This window comes from Zootoca vivipara, chromosome 1, assembly GCF_965207765.1.
Source record: "Zootoca vivipara chromosome 1, rZooViv2.hap1.1, whole genome shotgun sequence".
NCBI lineage: Eukaryota > Metazoa > Chordata > Lepidosauria > Squamata > Lacertidae > Zootoca > Zootoca vivipara.
The window spans coordinates 104,906,125-104,928,007 of record NC_142582.1 but is presented as its reverse complement, the minus strand read 5'-3'; the positions used below and the strand labels follow the sequence as shown (position 1 = coordinate 104,928,007).

The 21,883-nt window shown below is 44.3% G+C and overlaps 1 protein-coding gene across 2 annotated transcripts; it reads right to left on the bottom strand.

The window, feature by feature from the left end:
* Positions 1-2,595: 2,595 nt before the first annotated feature.
* On the bottom strand, positions 2,596-21,567 carry DLST (dihydrolipoamide S-succinyltransferase). 2 transcript variants are annotated; one of them, XM_035108470.3, is made up of 15 exons: positions 21,451-21,567; positions 16,228-16,264; positions 14,853-14,901; positions 14,305-14,360; positions 13,251-13,325; positions 12,898-12,953; positions 11,837-11,948; positions 10,955-11,107; positions 10,610-10,686; positions 9,982-10,079; positions 7,642-7,772; positions 7,088-7,161; positions 6,367-6,450; positions 5,327-5,494; positions 2,596-3,867 (listed from the first exon to the last, which is right to left on the bottom strand). In XM_035108470.3, the coding sequence occupies exons 1-15, from the start codon at positions 21,523-21,525 to the stop codon at positions 3,733-3,735; spliced, it is 1,380 nt and encodes a 459-aa protein (XP_034964361.1). In that variant the 5' UTR covers positions 21,526-21,567; the 3' UTR covers positions 2,596-3,732. The 2 variants fall into 2 exon arrangements, with proteins under 2 accessions (XP_034964361.1, XP_034964369.1); XM_035108478.3 differs by having other exon boundaries at positions 16,228-16,261.
* Between the last annotated feature and the right edge of the window lie 316 nt (positions 21,568-21,883).

Sequence of the window (21,883 nt, the reverse complement as noted above, 5' to 3'; positions counted from 1 at the left end):
AGGATGGACACAGGACAAATTCAGCAACTGACTACTCATCTGAAAACATTTCAGGCTTCTTACTCACATCATAGCTGTACAGTGAAAAAGTGTGTAGTTCACATAAAACAAACAGACCAGAACCAATGATCTTAATAATAAATAGGTGTTTCAATCCTGATGATTTATAACAGCACTTGGCATCCATCCATCCATCCATCATCTATCTATCTATCTATCTATCTATCTATCTATCTATCTATCTATCTATCTATCTATCTATCTATCTATCTATCTATCTAAATGTAAACTGGGTATGTTCCTTCATCTCCAATGTTCAACAAAACCGCTTGACCGACTGAGGTGAAATTTTGACACATCACATGCGAATGTCCGAAGGCTATAGGAAAGTTTGCTAAGACAGATGTCAAACCTGTGCCAGGTAAAAACCCCAAAACCCCGTGTTTCAAAACACACCACTCAGACGAAAATGCATGCTGGGAAAAGAACCAGGTTGCAAACCAGTGCCCTCTAGCGACGGCTACACTGGTACTACATCTATAAAATCTTCCCTGTTTACATACTAGGCCGAAGCCTTTACAGACTAGGCCGAATGGAGGTACTGACTCGCCTGGGTGGGGGGTTGGGGGGGAGGAGGAAACGGGATAGGTCAGGACACAGTGGGGCCAGTCACAGGGATGACTGGGGGGGGGGGAGAGGGGGTGTGATACGACGTCATGGGACGGGACAGGTTGGGGGGAATCAGGGAAAATCCGGGGGAGGAGGGGGCAGGATACACAGGGTGGCGGCAGTCACAGGGATTAGCCACGGCAACGTGTGGCAGGGCCAGCTAGTTGTATATACTTCTCGCAGGACAACTGCTTGAGATTACTAAGTCTGCTATGGATGGTGATTAGTTTTGGTAAAGTGGGCCTGATTCACAGTCCTTTGTACAGAGAAGCTGACTGTAAGACTACTTTCCCTGTTGCTACCAGTGCTAGTCACCTGTTGCAGGCGAGAAAGGGTACCCAAATTGATAGGACGACCTACATGAGAACCTACATTATTTAATTTCCTTGGGATGCTCAAGACCTCCAGGTACCTCTACAAACTACAGTTTGCTCTCTTCCTCCTATGAGATGCTTTTGACTAATAAAGTCTTTTCTAGTTCTGTCCCATTAAAACTTGAGAGCAGGTGCAGAGGCATGACAGAAAGTACATCAAACACCAGCCAACACAATAGAAGTCACAGAGCTAACGATTACTTTGGTTTAAATCAAGCTTTTTAGGTACCTATACACCACTGCAGCTGTGCTTCAATCTAATGTTTCAAGAGTAGAAAAATATTATGCATTAGCTCCCCGTGACCATATTGCCAACTGCAGCACCTCAAGCCAATCTGGAGAGCATTCAAACTGTGGGGAGAGGAGCTGAGAAGGACCAGCCCACACTGCTTTTTGTTTAGGAACATGACACTTGTGGGTACCATAGCACCTCCAGACATCTTCCTTTGTCTCTCCCATTTATTTATTTTTTTAAAAAGAACTGTTTTTGGTTGGGGGACTTGACTAAAAAACCAATAAAACTGTATTTGTGTTTTGAGTTGTATGAAGCCATTTTGCCTTGAAGGGGTGGGGAACAAGTAGTCTTTCCCTGCTACATAAAATATAACAATGACAGATCTGCCTTCAAAGATCCCAATCTCTTTCCTGTTTATGGCTAGCAAAATCCATCAAGGGGACAGCATAACATTTAAAACATCTAATGCAGGCATACTCCAAAATCTTCCCAACAGATGCAGAGCTTGAAGTCATAGTTTACTGTCACATCTAAACCAGGCAAACTATCGTTTGCTTGCAAACCAAGATGACAAATCAGTCTGAACTAGGGTTGTGGGCAAACTATAGTTTTATTGCCTTGGTTGTAACATCAAGCTATGGCTTTTTATTTAATAGTGACTGGACTGGGGGTGGGGGGGAATCATGTCAAGACAATCATTGTTCACATAGCCCCCGTGATTTGGCATTACATCTGAAGTGATCTACTAGAATGAGGCAGATCACATACACTGACAGTTCTGCTACCCAGAAGTGAGTTATCTAATTTACGCCATCTATACGTGGGTGGCGCTGTGGTCTAACCCACAGAGCCTAGGGCTTGCCAATCAGAAGGTCGGCGTTTCAAATCCCCGCGACAGGGTGAGCTCCTGTTGTTCGGTCCCAACTCCTGCCCACCTAGCAGTTCGAAAGCACATCAAGTGCAAGTAGATAAATAGGTACCGCTCCGGCAGGAAGGTAAATGGTGTTTCTGTGCGCTGCTCTGGTTTGCCAGAAGCAGCTTAGTCATGCTGGCCACATGACCCGGAAAAACAGTCTGCAGACCAACACCGGCTCCCTCGGCCTATAGAGCAAGATGACCGCCGCAAGCCCAGAGTCGTCCGCGACTGGACCTAATGGTCAGGGGTACCTTTACCTTTTATACTAAACTCAGAAAAACTTGGGCAAACTCAGTTCAGGTTCTGTTCCTTTGAAAGTGTTCCTCAGTTGCTTATAAACACAACGTCTTACCCTAAGTGTCATCCCACTGTATTTCATTTCTCCCATTCATAAACACACATAATTTCCTTGTTTTATTTTGTTTAAAATCTGTCATGTTAAATACTTTAATTACAAGTTCTGTGCGGCGAACAAGAGTAATAAACCCTGCAGGCACTAGCAACCCTCTCACTCAACAATATATGTGCACGCTATTGTACTAAGGATATGTCCCCATGAACCAGCAAGCCTTAGGCTAGGATACATGCCACACAAGACAACCTAGTCCCAACCTACATTACCATACCATTGCAGTCACGATAAAACCATTCAATGAGGATTAGATGGAACGTAGGACAGCCACCGAAGGTTGCCATCTCCCCCTAATCCCCAGCAGCCAGTCAACTTGAACTGGAACTGACAGCGAGATGGGACACCCATTCTGCCCTACCAGAGGCTTAGAACGAAAGAACCAACTTCCAAGTGGGAGAGGGGGAGAGCTGCTACTGCCACTTTCTTGCTTGTGAAGGGATGAGGCAGAGGAAGGTCCCTGAAAACAATCCTTAGAACTGCCCCTCACTACTAGGAGAGGATCTAGATATTGGCTGGGGAGGCAGTAACCCCTGGGAGTGCCTCATCCCATTAAGGTCAAAAAACCCACAAGGTGGCTGGAGTGCAGATTTACTCTCTGTTACTGGAGGCATGTAAGATCAGGCACAGCAATTGAATCACCCTAGAGGGCCTCAGGCTAGTTTCGCTGTTCCAAAGATCTAGAGCCTTCAAGTGGAGCAGAGACCAGCCTTTCCCCTCCGACAGCTGCCGCGATGATACTGAATTAAAGCTGAATTTCTGTGCAAGAGCTGCTCGGGAGGGAAGCTCTAGCTAAACAGCAGGCAGCTTCTGTTCCCATAAGATCAAGAGAAAGAGATGAGGCTATGTCTGGAGCAAGAAGAGGGGAAATGGTAGGTTACATCTGAATAGGTAATGACACCTGCTTGTCTGGCCTGGGAAGAAAATGAACCATCTTTGGAAGAGGCAGGAAAGGTGGGTGGCACCCGGGGGGGGGGATTCCTTTCAAAGCACCTCCTGCCACTAGGGGGAGGAGATGACTGGAATGAAGCCCTGCTGATTCCTGAATGTCCTCTGTTCCATCTGCTGCTGCTGCTGCTGCTGCTGTGTCCTTGCTCTACTGGATGGGGCAGGTGGGGGCTGCTGCTCTTTACAGGTCAAGCAGCAGCACACGAGGATCTTCCACCACAGCCTTGATCTTGCGCAGGAAAGTCACTGCCTCTCTGCCATCAATCAACCGGTGGTCATACGTCAGGGCCACAAACATCATTGGGCGCACCTCAACCTAAGGAAGATAAAGGAGACTGATAAGCTGAACATTTTCTTTTGTAGTCAACTTAGCGCTGTACCTCAAAGCCTAAGCAAGTTACATTTTTAGCTTTGTAACATTTGCCCTGCATAACCAAGAAAGTGAAACCTGTTTGGGATACCCCCAAGCTGGAGTTTTCTTATGTCTTAATAACATAGCTGCCAAGTTCTCCCTTTTTTAAAGGGAAATTCCCTTATGCTGAATAGGCTTCCTCGCGAGAAAAGTGAAAGCTTGGCAGCTATGCTTAATAATTTGACACAAACTCTGCAAACCTTTCCCCCGCACATTCACCCTCTTAATTTGAACCCAGAATACTCCCCTATCTTCTCAGAATAGTTTTACAGCAGTCAAAACTTCCAGTTGGTCCTTTTCTGCTGCACTTGTCAGGGCTCCTAGTTAAGCCTGATCCAATTCCTTCTCCTCCATCATCAGACTGGACAGTTGGTTAGAGTGTGGCGTTGATAATGCCAAGGCTGCAGGTTCAATCCCTGTATGGGGCAGCAGCATATTCCTGCAATGCAGGGAGGGTGGACTAGATCAGCGTTTCTCAACCGCTGTTCCGCGGCACACTAGTGTGCCGCGAGATGCTGGCTGGTGTGCCGCGACGTGCAGCGACGAGAAGGGCGATTTGCATTGTCACGTGCCTGGCGGCCGCCAATACACAAGACTGACCCGCCGGAAAGCAATATTTCTCCTCCTCTTTCCCAAAGCTCAGTGCAAACGAGCCTGGCGGCCGCCAATACACAACGCTGACCCGCCGGAAAGCAATATTTGGCAAGTGTTTCTTACAGTCATAATTATAATATAGGGCGGCACAGAGTTAATTTTTTTAACTTTTTTAATGGTGGTGTGCCTCGTGATTTTTTTCACGGAACAAGTGTGCCGTGGCCCAAAAAAGGTTGAGAAACACTGGACTAGATGACCCCCAGGGTCCCTTCCAACTCCACAATTCTATGGAGGATGCTTTGCTTCAGCATGGGTAGGCTTTATACCTGAAGCAGCATCTCCACCCCATCATTCAGCCTAGACAATGGGTCTTCTGGCATTTCCCTCACTGCGAGAAGTTAAGTTACACAGAAACAAGCAGAGGGCCTTCTCAGTAGTGGCACCTGCACTGCGGAACACCCTCCCATCAATGTCAAGGGACAGAAGCAACTATGTGACGCCTGAAGGCAGCCCTGTATAGGGAAGTTTTTAAATATTTGATGTTTTATTGTGTTTTTATATTTTTCTGGAAGTCCCCAGAATGGGCATAATAATAATAATAATAATAATAATAATAATAATAATAATAATAATGACTTGTCTACCTAGCCTGGTCATTTACATGTCATCTTAACTGTGCAGGAGCCAGTCACAGAAAAGTGGCTTGCCAGTGGCTAAGGTAACATTTAAAAGTCCAATTAAGCCCCTTAACCTTCCATACAGTACATACTTTGCCTCCAACAGCAACAGGCCTGTCAAAGATGCCATGCATGCCCAAGATAGCAGACTGAGGGGGGTTGATGATGGGTGTCCCAAACAGGGATCCAAATACACCGCCGTTACTGATGGTGAATGTACCGCCATCCATATCCTCAATGGCAAGCTCATTCTTGCGGGCCTGAAACGAGGGGGGAAGGAAATACAAACTTTAAAAATTGCTTAAGATGGTAATGGAGAAGATGGGGTGCTGCTCCCCAGCTCTCAGGATCACTAGCATTTGAACACCTCAGAAAGCTCCCCACACTAAGCAAAGGCAAAAAGTTATTTGAGAATCCCCAACGACTAGTGAAAACATTGAGGTTACAGCGGGAGTCCTTTGAAGTTCATATACATATCTTCAAGGTTGAGGGTGCTATCAAATTCAGAATGATCAAAGCACAAGACAGAGAGAGCAATAGATAGGTTTTTGCTGGGGTAGCTTAAGACTGTAACAGAATGTGCCCTTTTCAACACATGGCAGTTCTAAGGATAAGAATAAATTAATTTGCATCGTTCCTATTTTGCCACAGCACTATCCAACATATTATTTATCGGTGTACAAAAAAGGAATACAGGTACACTTGGTTCCAATGCATTGGGACTATCCTCACTCTGCCACCATATAAAGTGCACAGCAGGATGAGTTCCCATCTCTCTCCACAATAATAAATCATGCTTCTTTGAGAACACCCTTCCCATTACTGTTGACAAACTTGAATCTAGCCTGTTTCATGTTATTTGCAAATTTACCATAAACAATATGTTTTTTCTTGAACTGCAACCAGATATGGAGATGGCTACTAGCTTAGATCGCTTGTTAAAAAGTTAGATTTGTCCTCCAGAAAATTTGTCGATCAACAGCTGTTAGTCAGAACGGCCCAGTGTTTTCAGGTGATGTATCACAGAGCACCAAATGATAGAGATATATCTGGGCCGTTCCCCTTCTGATTCCCCTTAAGAAAGGTGTGTCTGATTTTCACCCTTGAGAACCCTTTACACTCGAAACATTACCTTTTCCCCCAACTCATTGATTGCTCGCTCAATATCAGCAAAGTTCATTGTGTCTACATTTCTGATTACAGGGACCACAAGACCCTGAAAGAAACAAAGATCTCTGAGTCAAACACAACATACATAACATGACAGCAAGAGCCAAATATAGAGCAAGCCATCATTGGACAGAGGTGTGTATCCAGAGGTACCATCTTCTCTGATTGAGGCAGCCCGACATCACAAGGAGCTAGGGAGCAGAGCCAAACACCCTCTGAACATTGAGGGGGTGGAACAGCCTTGGCCCTTAGGCAGGGGCGTAGGAAGATAGGGGCAGTGGGGGCGGGGCGCCGTGATCCCAGGGGCGCCATCGCGGCTGCCCGCCTGCCCCAAAACGCCTGCCCCACCCCCAGAACGTGCGCCACGTCACTGGGGGGGGAGCGCGCCTGCTCTCCACCACTGCCCTTAGGAGCTGACGCCTATGGGTGTATCTAAAACAGGATTGAGGGACTTACTTCTTCTACCCCCTCCCCAGTCACATTTGATGCCCTCTGTATCTCACTAGGCCTATGGCTGATCCCCCATGCCACCCTGGAGGTTTGGACAAGAACAAGCACCCTCCCCTGCTGTAGGATTAGACAAGGCCAAGAAGCTTGTCTCTGAATTTTCATTTCTTACAGCTGAACACCAAACCAAATGATGTCCCATGCATCAGCCAGATGCATGTCCCCACAATACATACCCTAGGAGTCGCCACTGCAACACTGATATCCACATATTCCCTGTACACTATCTCTTTGGTAGTATCGTCTATCACTAGATGGAGAAAGAAAAGGAGGCTATTACATACAGCAGCATCAACAGTCAAGGCTCTAATCAGGAGCAAAAATCAAGCTTTATTGATTTCGTCTATCTCTTCCTTCCATTCACTAAAAATTAGTAATGGAGAGTAAGCTGATCTGCCAAGTGTAAAGGAAACACGAGGTTTCCACCAGTCACCACCTTGCAAGGAGCAAGTGACCTGACCTTTTCTTTTCCTTCAAGTCCTCTTTGTTTGGAGGAATAGGCAGGCTTGTCTCATTTACACAGAAGCATGGATAAGGTAAGAAACAGCAGGAGTTGGGTATGCAATTTCTTTCCATAGACAAACTTCTGCCCAAGTGAATATCCTTTTGCTAAGAAAGGGTTTGTCACAACACAGTTGCTTTTCCATCATGAGGTCTGATAATACTACCTTCCACAGAGGCTTGCTCACGACACTCAGGCATCTCAGAAACACTGCCCCATTGTTCTCACCTCCATTTACAACAGGCTGCTCTTGCAAGGCAAAGGCTGCAGCTTTCACGAAGGCAGACATAAAGCCAAGTTTCATATTGTGCTTCTTCAGGAAGGTGTCCCTGTGCCGGGCTCTCATTTCCTGGATGTTACTGAAAAAGCCACCACAAGAACATTTACTACTAGGAAAAGGAAAGTTCTTGCTTCCTGTATCTACTTAAGCACCAGATCTGCAACACATTCCTGACCATAGTTACTTTGTGGCTCAATCCTTATTTCAAAAGTGGCTTGCAATTTATTATTATTATTATTATTATTATTATTATTATTATTATTATTATTATTAAAAAGAAATGTTATCAGAGTTTCACCAAAGAGTTTCACTGCAGTATAGACTGGCTGATCTCTGAGAAAACTCTCAGGACTGGAAAAATTACTAATATTTTCTCTCCCTCCCCAAAGTTTACAACAGCCTCTCCCAATTACTTTACAACCATTACTAATATTACCCTCAGAGTGTCACCAAAACAAGCTACTGCATACTATCCTAAAATGCATATGGCTGTTCAAAGTATCCCCATGTGACGATGAGCTTTCAGGCAGCTGAACGCTTTAAAATTCCTATAGCTATTTAAATTATGGGGACCACCACAACACACCTGGTCAAAGAGGAATAAAATGTTAGATTTGCCTGTTGGTTATAGTTTCTTCACTGCTGCACTAGAGCTATGGGGGTCATACAATGAAACTAACATGTTGGGAGATTTAGAAGGAGGAACTTCTTCACAGTGCACGTAGCAAAACTATGGACTTCACACTTGCAAGATGTCAGTGAGGACCACTAACCCTGATAGCTTTAAAAGAGGATGAGACATGGAAGATAAAACTACTGGTGGCTGCTAACCATGACAGCTATCTACTACTTCCAGTAACAGCAAGCAGTATGCCTCTTAATACCAGTTCCTAGTGATCATGGGGTCACGAAGAGTCGGACACGACTAAACGACTAAACAACAACAGTGATCATAAAGGGGCAGAATGCCCATATCTTGTTTGAAGGCTTCCAATAGGCCATGTTTGGCCAACGAGAGTACAGAATACCTCTTCCCAAGACCTTGGAGAGCTCCACAAAGCCAGAGTAGACGGGTTATATAGGTCTCTTGGGTTCGATATTGACACAGTGAAAGCAAACTTCAAAATAAGCATAATGGGAAATGAGGGGGGGACCTTGTGCCTTCAACAGGCTCCATCCATCCTCACAGAATTTGACCGTCATTTTGTTTATGACGATCTAAAAAGTAAACCATGTCTCCAATTCCTTTGGCCACACTTAAAAAGACAAGCACATGAGTTTGGGGCTATGTACTTTGGAGGATCTCTGATGCAATGACTCTAAAATGCCATTAATCAGAGTACAGAAAGTAGTGATTACTATCATTCGCTTACTGGAACAGAAGCCAGCCACCCAAATTGAACAGAATAGCTTTGTCTTGACAATTCTAGGCAGCCATTGAAGTAATAACCTTCATCTTCCCCCTCCCAGACAATACGGCTTTAGAGAGGCAGTTTTTAGCAAGTACAAGTGCCCCTTTGGGTTTCGACTGTTTGTTTTCCTTTGCCTAATCTAGTTTAGTGCTAGGATTACCATCCAAAGACATTACTGCCTCCCAAGACACAAGGGTTTGAGGGGAGGAAGCCATCATGAGAAGCCTTTACAGCAGACACTGACACCCAGTGGGGAGGCAAAAGGCCTTGGCCTAAGCCCTTGCAAGTCGACTGCATGGCATGCAGACGGGAGTGGGGGGTGGGGGGCAATCAATCCAAAGAAGATTACTGGCTGCAACAAGAGCCCAAGGCCAGAGTAAAGCGACACCTCCATTAGCCTCTAAAAGGAGGTAAGTTGCAGCATTTCCTCTCCAATCAAGATTATTTTGTCAACCTTATTATTCCAAGCACCAAATATTTACGTGTTTTGTCTTAAGAAGCAGGATAGGATTTCATAGAGCAATTTGATTTGGGAACCATTTTCCTTAATGCACTGAAACATAAGCTTCCCCCTCCCCAAATCCATTAGTGTTCAGCCCCCAAACGAATTTCATGGAACACAGTTGGTTCTCCAACTGCCAAGGAGAGATGCTAAGGCTGGGCGAGAGCTCCAGGACCTGCCTTTCGGCCGGTTGCACAGCTGAGTCCCTGCTTAGAAATAGCCTCAACTCTATACAACCAAGGAGCTGGCTAAAACCGCTTCATCCCAGGACAAAACACTCAAAACAATGCACACCAGTAAGCCAAAGTTCCTGTTCTTAGTGCAACATGGAAAGATCTTGGCTTACCTGCACATACTGAAGATATGGTCCTTACCTCATATCAATTTCATTGAAGGTGGTTAGCATGGCACATGTATTCTGAGCCTCTTTTAGGCGCTGAGCAATGCGTAGACGCATCCTGTTCATTTTCACCTGAAGTGGAACAAAAAGAGGCACAGACAAACCTCAGATCCCAAGCGCCTCCGTTTTGGAATGTTTCGGCTCCCAAACACCAAAAACTCAGAAGTAAATGCTCTGATTTCCGAACGTTTTTCGGAACCTGAACATCCGATGCGGCTTCCGCTTGAGTGCAGGAAGCTCCTGCAACCAATCAGAAGCTACGCCTTGGTTGTTGAACATTTTGGAAGCCAAACGAGCTTCCGGAACAGATTATGTTTGACAACCGAGGTTTGACTGTAATGGGGGAAAGGTAGTTTTGCAAACTGATGTTGACAAGGATTCACACTGTTGACTATCACTACCAGGAATAACACAAGTAGGAAAGGCAGTGCTCATGAGCTAAAAATTTTGCTGTATTCAGCCACTGCTCACAGAATCGTACAACACAACTTGACCACTGCATCTCAGGAGGCTCTGGAGGTTTTTCAGGCAAAAGAATGGTCTCCACTCGGCCTCAATAACCCTCATCCACTGCCCCATAAGTGCAAGAAGTTTCAAATTACCCTTTGCTCCACTCTGGCTCCTTTGCTGACCCCAGGTTCCACCACAGGAGCAGCTGCAACTGGCTTTACTGCAGAAACTGAAAGAAAATGGGGGGGGGGAATGTGTCAAGGGACTGAGAGAAGAAGGTTTATGTTCTGGCAAGCAACGGATGAACATGAAGGCTATCTGAAGTAGAGATGAAATACTCATTTGGGAGATGATACCTATTGCATGCTGGATAGCAAGACGGACATTCTTTAACACTCTTCTGTGGACAGTTCTGCAATCTCCAGTTCGGAAAGCTCCCTGCTTATGCAGGTGGAAGGAGGTTGGTTAAGGGGGATTAGAGATGGTCTTGGTCTCACCTGGTTTAGCATCCATAGGGAGTGATGACACAGGGGGCACTGGAGGCATCGTAGTGGGAATTTGTGCTGCAGGGGCAGGTGCTGCTGCAGGAGGAGGAGGCGCTGCCGGTTCTGGTGTAGGGGCTGCTGCTGGTTTGGCCTTGGCAGGTGCAGCTAAACAGAAAAAATGAGAAAGGCAGTTGCACAGGCAGATAGAATCCAAGAGGTGCATTTTTTCCACAGACCATCCAAGCAGGCTCTTTCAGTATCTTTGAGTCAGGAGCCTATATTAATATAACAAGACGGTGCTCATTTGTCTCATTGGCTGCTAGCACCCAGAAAATAAACTTGTGAAATGGTATAGCTATGCACAGAGGCAGCAGGCTCAGGAAACAGCAAGTTCCATAGATTAAGTTCTTTTAAAAGCTGAGTTTGGAAACTAACTGAAAGTGCTGATGGTGACCTTTAAAGCCTTAAAATGGTTTGCCACCAGGTTGTATCTAGGATTGTGTATACCCACACTAATTTGCTTGAGGCTTTGAGATTAGCATCTGAGGCCATGTTCTCAGGACTAACATTTACTAAGGTCTGACTGGCAAGAGTCTAGAGCAAGGGTACCCAATGTGGTGCTTCAATGGGCACAAATGTAGTAACTGCAAATGAATCACCTGTTCCCACATTCCATCCCTCCTCAAAGAACCTGCTTCTTTCTATCTATCTTTCAATAAATCACAAACCCTTATATTTTTACACATTGCCCATAAAATTTTGCAAGACAAGTTGAATTTGGACAATTCAGTCCAGTTACAGCATTCAGATATCAATTTTTTATTTTTGCAGCAAAGCCCATCATTGTCACAGCTGTGACAGTGTAAGAAACAGATATGGCTGGTCCCAGCTTACCTCCAGTTTTCCTGAGTTTAAACAAAGGTGTACCTCCTTCCACTTTCCCCCCATCAGGAACTAGAAGTGCTTCAATTATGCCAGCTACAGGAGCTGGAACCTGCACAGACGTCTGCAGATAAAACACAAATGAGCTCTCCCCTAATCATAAAAAGGGAATATGTTAAGCAAATGGGAATATCCCTTGAAGAAGAATGAATCATACATGAATGGGATTGGCCTTTCTGCAGAAATCATGCAAAGAAACATAGCGTCATGGAGATATCACATCTTGGGGGTATACACATTTCACTGGAAATGCATTTCATCACAAGATGGAACAGTACAGTTATTTATTTGTCTCAATTGTACTGCTTGTTAAGTTCAGACCCCCCCCCCCAAAGGAAGTCAGTGGTACGGCATTCACTAATAAACCTCTCCCTCTCCTTTTGTATCAAAAAAACCTTTCAATAAATATAAATTAAAAATAAATAAATAAACCTCTCCCTCTCCAATACAGTGGAACCTCGGTTTACGACTACCTCGGTTTACAAAAACCTCTGTTTATAAACGCCGCAGACCTGGAAATGTTTACATCTGGATTCCATGGCGTCGGCTGCGCAGATGCGACCTGTGCAGCTTGCGCATGCACAGAAGTGATGCGTGCTCTATTGGCGCTTTGCGCATGCGCAGAAGTATGCCTTCGGCGAGCGCACACCTCCGCGAACGGATTGCGTTTGCAAACCGAGGTACCACTGTATAAAAACTGATTCACTCTCAATCTGAGAATGGTGGAGGACATGCAAGCTCCCAGCAGGCATAGTTGAAAACAAGCAGGTTTTTCTAGTCAAAAGCTAGAAGAGGTTTCGTGATCTTCTGTTGACTTTAACTTACCCACCTCCTCTCTGGAGAGCATCAAGAAACTACCCCATAAGAGCAACATTGCTGAATCAGACCAAAAGGCCTATCTAGTCTGGCATCCTGTTTCCTATAATTGGCATTTTCTCTGTTTTCCGCACACCACGCATAACTGAATACATCATCTGCCGTTTCTAATTATACAAGAAAAATAGGGCATTTACCTTGTCTGTTTCAATCTCACATACCACTTCATCTTCTCCTACTGTGTCACCCACAGCTAAAAATGAAAAGAACCACCCTAAGTAAGGGAACTCTTAAAGCTCATTTTCTTAAAGCTCACATCAATGCCTCACAGAGAGTCTCAATTCTTACATGTATGCCGGAGGACTTGCAAGATCATAATAAGGGTCTGGACATTACATACCTCATAGAGGACTTACATTGACCTTTCAATCTTTAATTAGTTTGGTCAATTTTCACCCATCGAATAAGTGTGTCCAGAGCTCCTTTCACCAATTACGACTTTAGTGTAGGGACCAAGAAAACCATAGAAGACAAAAAAGCTGCCCGTTACCTTTCTCCCACCTGACATCTCCCTCTGTGACTGATTCTGCAAATGCTGGTGTGTTCACTGTAACAACTTCTTCCCCTGTAGAAGAAATGCATATCTGCATGTAGTAAAAGCCTTCACATTCAGTCATTTTAGATTCTGGAATGTCTATGGACAAACGGCATTATTAGAAACCTCTTATATCTAGAAATACCTCCGAGAACACTGACCTATTCAAATGCAAGCCAAGGTTTGTTGTCCCACAGATGATCGAACAAACCATGGTTTTCTTCTCTGAAGTTTGATTTGTTTCCCAGCTGCTCTTGCCTTGTGTCTTTGATGAGCATTCGGGGTGGGGTGGTCAAGCAAACCATGGTTAAGGAAGGGAGCTGGGTTCACACAGCACACTAAACTTAATTGAAATAAACCAAGGTTTGTAAGCCAATGACAAACAATGGCTTTAGGCTGTTATTTGTTGGCAGTAAACCACAGAAGCTGCTGGGCTGGACTCACACCTAAGGCTAAGTTATAGTTTAATAAGTTGTGGTTTAGCGTTATGTGGAAACCAGAGCAGTGCCATCTCTCTTTTCTCCTTAAAATCTGCCTCTTCAGGTAGAATGTTCTCCCTCTTCCATAAAAGTAGAACATTGGGGTCATTCTGCAATAGATTCAGGACACATTTATATGCTTACTCTTGTCTCTCCATTATTTCCCAAACTGTTGAAACATAAATCATAAGCTTCTCAGGACAGAGAACAGGCTTTTTTAAAGTTTATATTATTTTGCAGAGCATCCTTTACACAGGTGACATGTTAATTGTGCTTAAACTGAAACTCTTTTTTTGGGGGGGGGGGAGCGACCAGAAAGGGACATAATATACCAGAGTCCAACCTACACTACATCACAACCACCTGTGATATGACAAACGAAGAAAAAACACAATTCCAGTCTATTACTTTGTATTCCTGCATTTTGTACTCCTTAGTTTAGACTAAGAACTGGTTGGGGAACAAGGTTGGAAGGGAATGTGCAGGCAGAGCAGCCCCCCCCAGCTGCAGCCCCCCCCCCAGGTACTTACTGCACACTGTGGTGGTTCTGAAATAACGGAGAGTGAACACACGGGAGCCATTTACCCTGGAGAGCAAGAAACAAAAGATCAACTAAAGGCCAGCAAGAAGCATAGAAGCAGTACAGATTTTGCATCTGTTGGCCTTACTTGACTGGGTTGTCAATCAGCAGCCCTGACAATTAACATGCTCATCGGGGCCGATGACATTCTGCACAGCACCCAAGGGAGTCTATTTTGAGGCATTCAACAATCAAGGAAGATCATATTTCTGGGATGCTACCTAGCTTTTCTCCCCTCCCCCCCCAAGAACAAATTATGCAAATTATGCAAATATATAAATCGATTCAAATCAGGTAATTCATATAGTTCAAGAATTCTTCTACTCTTGGTGCAGAATGTGGATTGTTCTGGTCTGGGATATTTTGGACACAGAGAATGCAGCTACCCCTCTCTGACAATAGTGTAACTAGGAACTGGGGTTGCAGCAGCTACTCTCCATCCATGCAAATAGTCACAACATATTGACTATCTACATTTATATACAGTTGAATACTTACAAATGCTTCCTGCTGTTGGCGTAAGCTAACCCCTGGCATCGAGAGACACCTGTAAAGCAGAAAGCACTTCAATTAGAAATCTGTTTGCATTACATCGCTTATAACAGAAACGTGTACTAAGACACATTTGTTTAATAAATGTTATAAAGGTAAAAATAGCAGCTGTCAATTATCATTGGCATGTATAAGTCTCCACACCATTATCCTAGTACTCAACAACCTAGTCCTTTATCTGTTTTTATAAAGGATTAATAGCAGCCCCAGTATCCAAAAGCTAAGTGTTGGCTAGCGAGGTGGTCACGATTAATATCTATCAAGAAATGGAAAAGACACTTAACACAATATCTCTGCATTCATTTACTTTATTTTGTAGTATTTCCTCCATCACCACAACATCCAGAATCATTCAATTCATCTGCATCTGGGGAGAAATGTTTAGAAAATTTTGCATACCCTGTGCCCCTTCCCTTTTTTGATAAAGAACAAAAATGTTTACAACACGATTTCTAAAAGGGGCCATTTTGGGGGGAAGTGCTCAATTAATTCCAATTAATTTCAGTGTTCCTGAAATAATTTATACAGTGTCAGGTTATGCCAGGATGGGCTATCTCATGAGTCTTTTTTCCAGAATAATCCTCATGAGCAAGACTCCAAATACCTATTGGATCCATCTTAGGAATTCTCCCTGTAAAGAAATATGGGGTAACTTATTCTGATGTGAGTTTCAACATGTTTGGGCGCTTGGGATCATCTTATTATCTGAGCCAAAATCACCTCTAAGATCTCTTGCAAGGCAACCTACAGTTCTCTAAAATATGTTCGAAATTATGCATTTTGAGCATAATTTATACAGAATTCCTTCTGCACAAACCCACTAAAGTGAATGGGAAATGCATCTTTACTTTTTCAAACTTATCAAATTGGTGTAGATTAAAAATACTGTGGTCATCCACCTACACATCCTGAGTATCTGGGCAGGAAACGGGAATCATTAATCTATCCTTTAATGTGAGAGCTGCCAAGGAAGGTTTAAAAATGGAGTTCATTGGTGGTTATGCTGACTCTGCATCATGGTCATTTTCAAATACTGTATTCTAATTTGTACACAAATCTGTTGGTTGAGTGAGCTGGTCATTTATGCTACACAGCTTGTTTTAACATATTGTAGGGAAACATGGAATTCATTTCTCACTTTCTTTAATCTTTAACTACTTTTAAAACCACTTGTGGCTTTAAAGAAAAAAGTATGAATGTACTATAGTTTTTAACCAGGCTTTCATTAGGTTCCCCTTGTCACAGTGATTATGAAGCATACAAGATATTAACACCAAATAATAATAATAATAATAATAATAATAATAATAATACAACTCACCAGAGAGCGAATGTTTCCGCTGTGGACAGGTCCCCTGCTGAAGAGAAAGATTTTACAATCACCAATACAAAAAAATAAGAGTCACGAGTAACTCAAGGCAGAGTCACCTTTCCACACTATTCTACATTCCAAAGTAGAGAATAAATATACTGTATGCAGATTCAGTAGGCTATAATGACACCTCTTCTCATCAGCAAGGTGTGACTACCCTAGTTTGTCAGAGAAAGTAGCCCCAAGTTAGTAACAGAACTGTAGAGCTGAAAGTGGCCACAGGGTTCATCCCGTCCAACCCCCTGCAATGCAGGAATCTCAACAAATGCCTTACACTTTCAATTATTTTTCATCCACAGGAAAAAGGCACCCATAAAGTTTAATACAGGAGATCAATTTTTTTTGCTTGTTTGCTCTTCTCCTTTATGTTCACAAAATGCATGGCCTTCAATGCAATCCTACACACCTACTTAGTTCAAGTTCAATGGGACTTATTCCCATGTAAATGTGTACAGTGGTACCTCGGGTTACGAACGCAATCTGTTCCGGGTCGCAGTTCGTAACCCGAAAACGCCATTTTGCGCGCGGGCGGGGCAAAAATACTTCCAGGTTTGCGCAGTTCGTAACCCGAGTTGTTCGCAACCCAAGGTACGACTGTACAGGGTTGCAACTTTAATGAGCAAGAGGGAAAGGTATTTGAAACCTTGTATGTCTCTCCCTTATATAATATGATGGCTAAATATTGAGGTAAGACAGCTACATATTGCAAAATGGGGTAATAGGATCAAACTTGTGATTACAGGCAATTAATATGCATAGTCTTCCCATTTGAATTACTATGAAGCCTAATGGTTTAATTAAGATGAGCATTGCATCTGGCTTTTTATTTCATCTTTTGATTTCATCAGGTAAGCCTGTACAAACAATGGGATGTAATGGGGGGGGGGGGGAAGGATGATAGCCAATGCTAGTCAAACAAGTAGATCCACTGAAATCTTGTCAATTGATTTAAATGGGTCTATTCTGTGCATGACATAGCTGGATATCACCCACTGAGTGTGATAAGGTGGAAAGCTTGAGTTCAAATCCTTGTTTATCCACGAACAGCATCAATCCCATGTCAGTAAAATGGAAATAATCATAACTTACTTCAAAAGATTGCTGAGAGGACATATACTGACTAGTTAAAGCTCCTTGTGCACAGTAGCATGATTAACTGTAATGAGGTAGAAATTCCTATTCTAGTGAGCTACATAATTTGTAAAGGTTAAAAGATTATTGGTAACTCATTTTCAACTAATGATTTTAGCTTCTGGCTATTACACTCGGTTCATTTTTTTCAGTATTATCCTGATTGCAGAGCACAGATTCCTAGGTTCAGAAAAGTCACAGCCCAGTTATTTTACAACATGAAATATGGAACATTTTGTTGTATAAAACAAGCAGTGCACAGCACAAGGAGAATGAATAGTAGTGGCTACTACGGTACTCTATCCTTCTCAGTATACCAACCAGAACTCCTTGATGGAACTGAAGCTTCATGTTATATGGCTTCCCAGTCTTGTTATAAATTTTATAAAATGTAGTAAAAATGAGATTGGAAGAATTCATGAAGTAATACACTTGGCTGTAACAAAAACTTGTGATATATATTACTGTGGTACCTCGGGTTAAGAACTTAATTCGTTCCGGAGGTCCGTTCTTAACCTGAAACTGTTCTTAACCTGAGGTACCACTTTAGCTAATGGGGCCTCCCGCTGACGCCGCACCGACACCACGCGAATTCTGTTCTCATCCTGAAGCAAAGTTCTTAACCCGAGGTACTATTTCTGGGTTAGTGGAGTCCGCAACCTGAAGCGCCTGTAACCTGAAGCGTCTGTAACCCGAGTTACCACTGTATATTCTACCAAAGAACTCTACTCACACCAGGAGTAACAAACATCATTTAATATCACATCATATCATCCCAACAAATCATAGAAGAAACAAAATGAACATGACTGCACTGCTATTCACACATTAAAACACTTCTTAAATGTTTGTTTGAGGGGGTGGATATGGTGACGCAAATCTAATTGGCGAGGTTCTGATCAATCTTAGACCCTGTTGTTATCCATGTAATTTTTACTCCAAACACCTAACTTCAAAGATTACATACCGGTAGCGTTCTGAATCAAAGGCTATGATTACTCTATGCAACATGACAGACACATCCACCCACCCTTAGGATACACAAATTCCGTAGCAATGCTTGTGTGTATATATGTCAGTTCTTTTTATTTCTCACTTGAAATATCGTTTTAAGAGAAAAAGAAGTTTTCTGGCCCTAGATGAAGCAAAGTCTAGAAAGTAGTAAGTTGCATACATGATTAGCAAGGAGACAGATTAGAATGTGAATGAGGAAAATACAACATAGGCCATTGTTCTGTTTGTTGTTCAGATGCCATATGTGTTTCTTTCTATAGATATTGCAAAAGTAAAGATGCCTGGTTCAGGGGCAGTAAAGTAATGTCATGTTCTAGCTGGCTGATCTTACAGGGGTCCTTAAAATGGGGGCAACAGGTGCATTTTAATGAAACACTGAGCTTGTCCCCTAAACCTATTCACTCCATGCTAAATGTTGAGTTTTTGGTTCAGTTCTTTTTAAAAAATCTACTCCTATCCTCACCTCAATCCCCACTTAATCTGCACACTGTCCATTCCTGAAAGAAATCCTCATTCCCAGGAACTAAACTAAATCTTTTGATGAGCTCCTGGGTCTCAGGGAATATGATTGTTCAAGGCCAAAGTAGCTAACGTAGGGAATGAAGTGATGTTGGTGGGCAAGGCCTTCAAGGGCAGGGTAACTGTGTTGTACACACAGCTATTCTGCTATCACAGAGAATAGTTAAGAGAATTACTCTGGGAAAAGGGACCCATTCCCTGGGAGGGAGAACATAGATATGATGGGCACATTGGAAACGTGGTGGGATAGAACTAGTGTGGGACACTTCTCTCTGTATAGTGACAGTGAAAGTGGAGATGCCCTAAAAACCTTAGCAGGAAAAAGCTGAACTCTGCTGAAATAGTTCAATGACACTGGTTGTCGGCATATTTTACAATTCTTTGTGAGTACTGTTGCACTTATGGCTGATTACAGACTTCCCATAGGAATCAGGATGGCCAATGTGAAAACAGGATGATGGACTAGATGGGACTCTGTTCTGATCCAACAGGACTGTTGTGTTATGCTATAATAACCTGATTATTGTGAATTAAGACTTTGTGTCTTTTCCTTCTCAGCTACTTCCTCCCCAATTTACTGCACAGCAAGTTCTCCATTTATTCTGCTACCTTGAAAGCTCTGTATACTCTCTCTTTCTGAGAATGTTTTGTCCACAAATTTTTAAGACCTTCCATGTTCAGCTAATCCTTTCAGCTGTTCCTTCTAGGTGTAGGCAGCTTTCTGATACATTTTGCTGCTCCTCTCGCCAAAAGATTCAATAGCAAGGTAGTCACTAATTCAGCACCCTCACAGTTCTTCTCTAGAATGAAGTATTCATCTTGCAAAAACAATTCCCATACATTTCTTCTCAACTGGACATATACTGAATCCAAACTTCCCATCATTCAAATCAATAATTTTGAATTCATCTTATATTCCTGCCTTTCGTTTTTACAACAATGCCAAATTTGTCCATTGCTTCAGTTCTTCTTTCCTTTAACCCCACCACTCACACCTGACCTTTCAAGTGCCTTTGTTCTTCCTTATTTGACATACTGTAACTACAACAGCCTTCCTTGACCCATATCTCCATCTTTTACTCAAGTTCTCCCACTGGCCTTTTAGTTAACTGTGTTTCAAAGTCAAATGCTTTCAGTCAGACTGACTGTACAATCCTAACTCACAGATATACTGGATAGAGTAGGTTACGATGTGGCATATTCCCCAACACTCCCTCCCTGCTGTCCAAATGAGCTGACATGAAGGACTTACTCTGGCATATCTACTTACGTTAGCCGAAAGTGTTAGTTAAGTCGGCAGAAGTTACACCACTGTTGAGGCCAAAAAAGGGCATGTCAAGGTCAGGAAGAGGGGCAAACATTGCATCCTAATTCCCTTCAGTCACTGATCCTGTATAGGGTTCAGTGTACCTACACCACCAAAATTGCAGGTGTGACTAAAATCCACCCCATACGAGTCAATGGAAGGGCAGAAAATGATCGAGCCAAGAGCAATTATGATGCAGGTTAATTTACACTGGAAATATGCCAGTGTGCCTGCTTGGTTAGGATTGCTCCTACTTGCCATGCCCCCAAAGGGTAATTTACTTTTTGTTACTGTTTCTCACGAAAAAATTGCTCAAATCTATCCACCCCGAATATAGTAATACACAAGAAAAGGGGAAACAGTGATAGCTGAATGTTAATTACAGTTAATTAGGATGTCGCCAGATAATTGCTGCAAAACAGATATATTGTGCCATGCCAACTGGTGATGAGCCAGTGGCACTTTATCTTGGCGGCCCGTTACCATACAAGTAAAACCTGGGGGACAAGGCAATTATTTGCAACACCCAAAGCCACTGACGATCATTAACGAGGATCCCGTCATGCATAAACGTTCCGACTAGACAAGACAAATGCGCTGTGCGGCATTGAAGCAAGTGACCCCTGCTTCCGGGCAGGGCGGGGGGGGGGCATCGTTTGCAGTCATCCCCGGTGCGAGGTCAACTGGAGTCACACCTGCTAAACAAACCTTCGCCGTTACCACGTAGGCGACTGCAGGGGGACGACACCCGCCGATGCAGAGACACAAGAGACACGCGTTATATTAGGGGTCGACAAGCTGTCACGCTGCGCTTCAACCTTCAGAGCCACCTTCACGCCCGGCAGGATCCCCTGCCGGCCTTGGGCTCTGAGGTGCCCGACGGCCGCCGTTCAGTTCCATGCCTGACCTCGCCTCGCCCTGCAAACGGCCAGGGCCGGGAGGCAGCGGGAGGCGCCCCGAGATAAGAGCCGCTCCCCGCTCGCCTCCAGCAGCCCCTTCGGGGCCTTCCGTTAGCCACGGGCAAGAGGCAGCGGGGCGGGGCGAGGCAGAGCAGGGCAAGGCAGCATTTCCCCCGGACACGACCGCGGCCTCCCCCGCTTCGCCGTCCCGCGTCCCCCCGTTGCCCTTGGTGCCCGTCAGCACGTTCACGGCAGCCCCAGCCCACGACCTGCCCCTCCGTCTTTCCCTGCGGGAGGCGGTACCTGCCGAGCGGCGCAGAACGAGCGCCCAAGCGCCCGGTTGAGACAGCGAGCCCGGGCCAGAGAAAGAAGCAGCATCGCGGAGGCGGAGGCGGCGGCAGGAAGAGCCACAGGGCGCACACCGGAAGCAGGCCCGGCGAAGGCCGGATGCAGTTTGGAATCGACCAACCGCGGCTCGAGGAAGGGGCAGGGCGCGACGGGCTGTACCAATCGCGGCTCCCCGGAGCACAAAGGGAGGACGAGGCGAGGAGAAGTCGCGGAGTGGAACGGCTCTGAGGGCGAGGATAGCGGCAGCCGGCATAGACCCTACAAGAGTGAAGAGGAGCACGCGGCGTCCAGCGTCCGAGTCGATTTCAAAGGCCGTTCTTAGCCTCTGCCGGTCGTAGCGCAAATGAAGCAAATGGGCAGCAAAACACACACCCAAAAAATATATTTC

What these genes read in the sequence shown, in the direction of transcription:
- DLST (XM_035108470.3), bottom strand. Translation starts at nt 21,525, where the DNA reads ATGCTGCTTCTTTCTCTGGCCCGGGCTCGCTGTCTCAACCGGGCGCTT. An exon ending in CGTTCTGCGCCGCTCGGCAG is followed by an intron (nt 16,265 to 21,450) that starts GTACCGCCTCCC and finishes CTTTCTCTTCAG; the next exon opens with CAGGGGACCTGTCCACAGCG. An exon ending in GCGGAAACATTCGCTCTCTG is followed by an intron (nt 14,902 to 16,227) that starts GTGAGTTGTATT and finishes TCTGCTTTACAG; the next exon opens with GTGTCTCTCGATGCCAGGGG.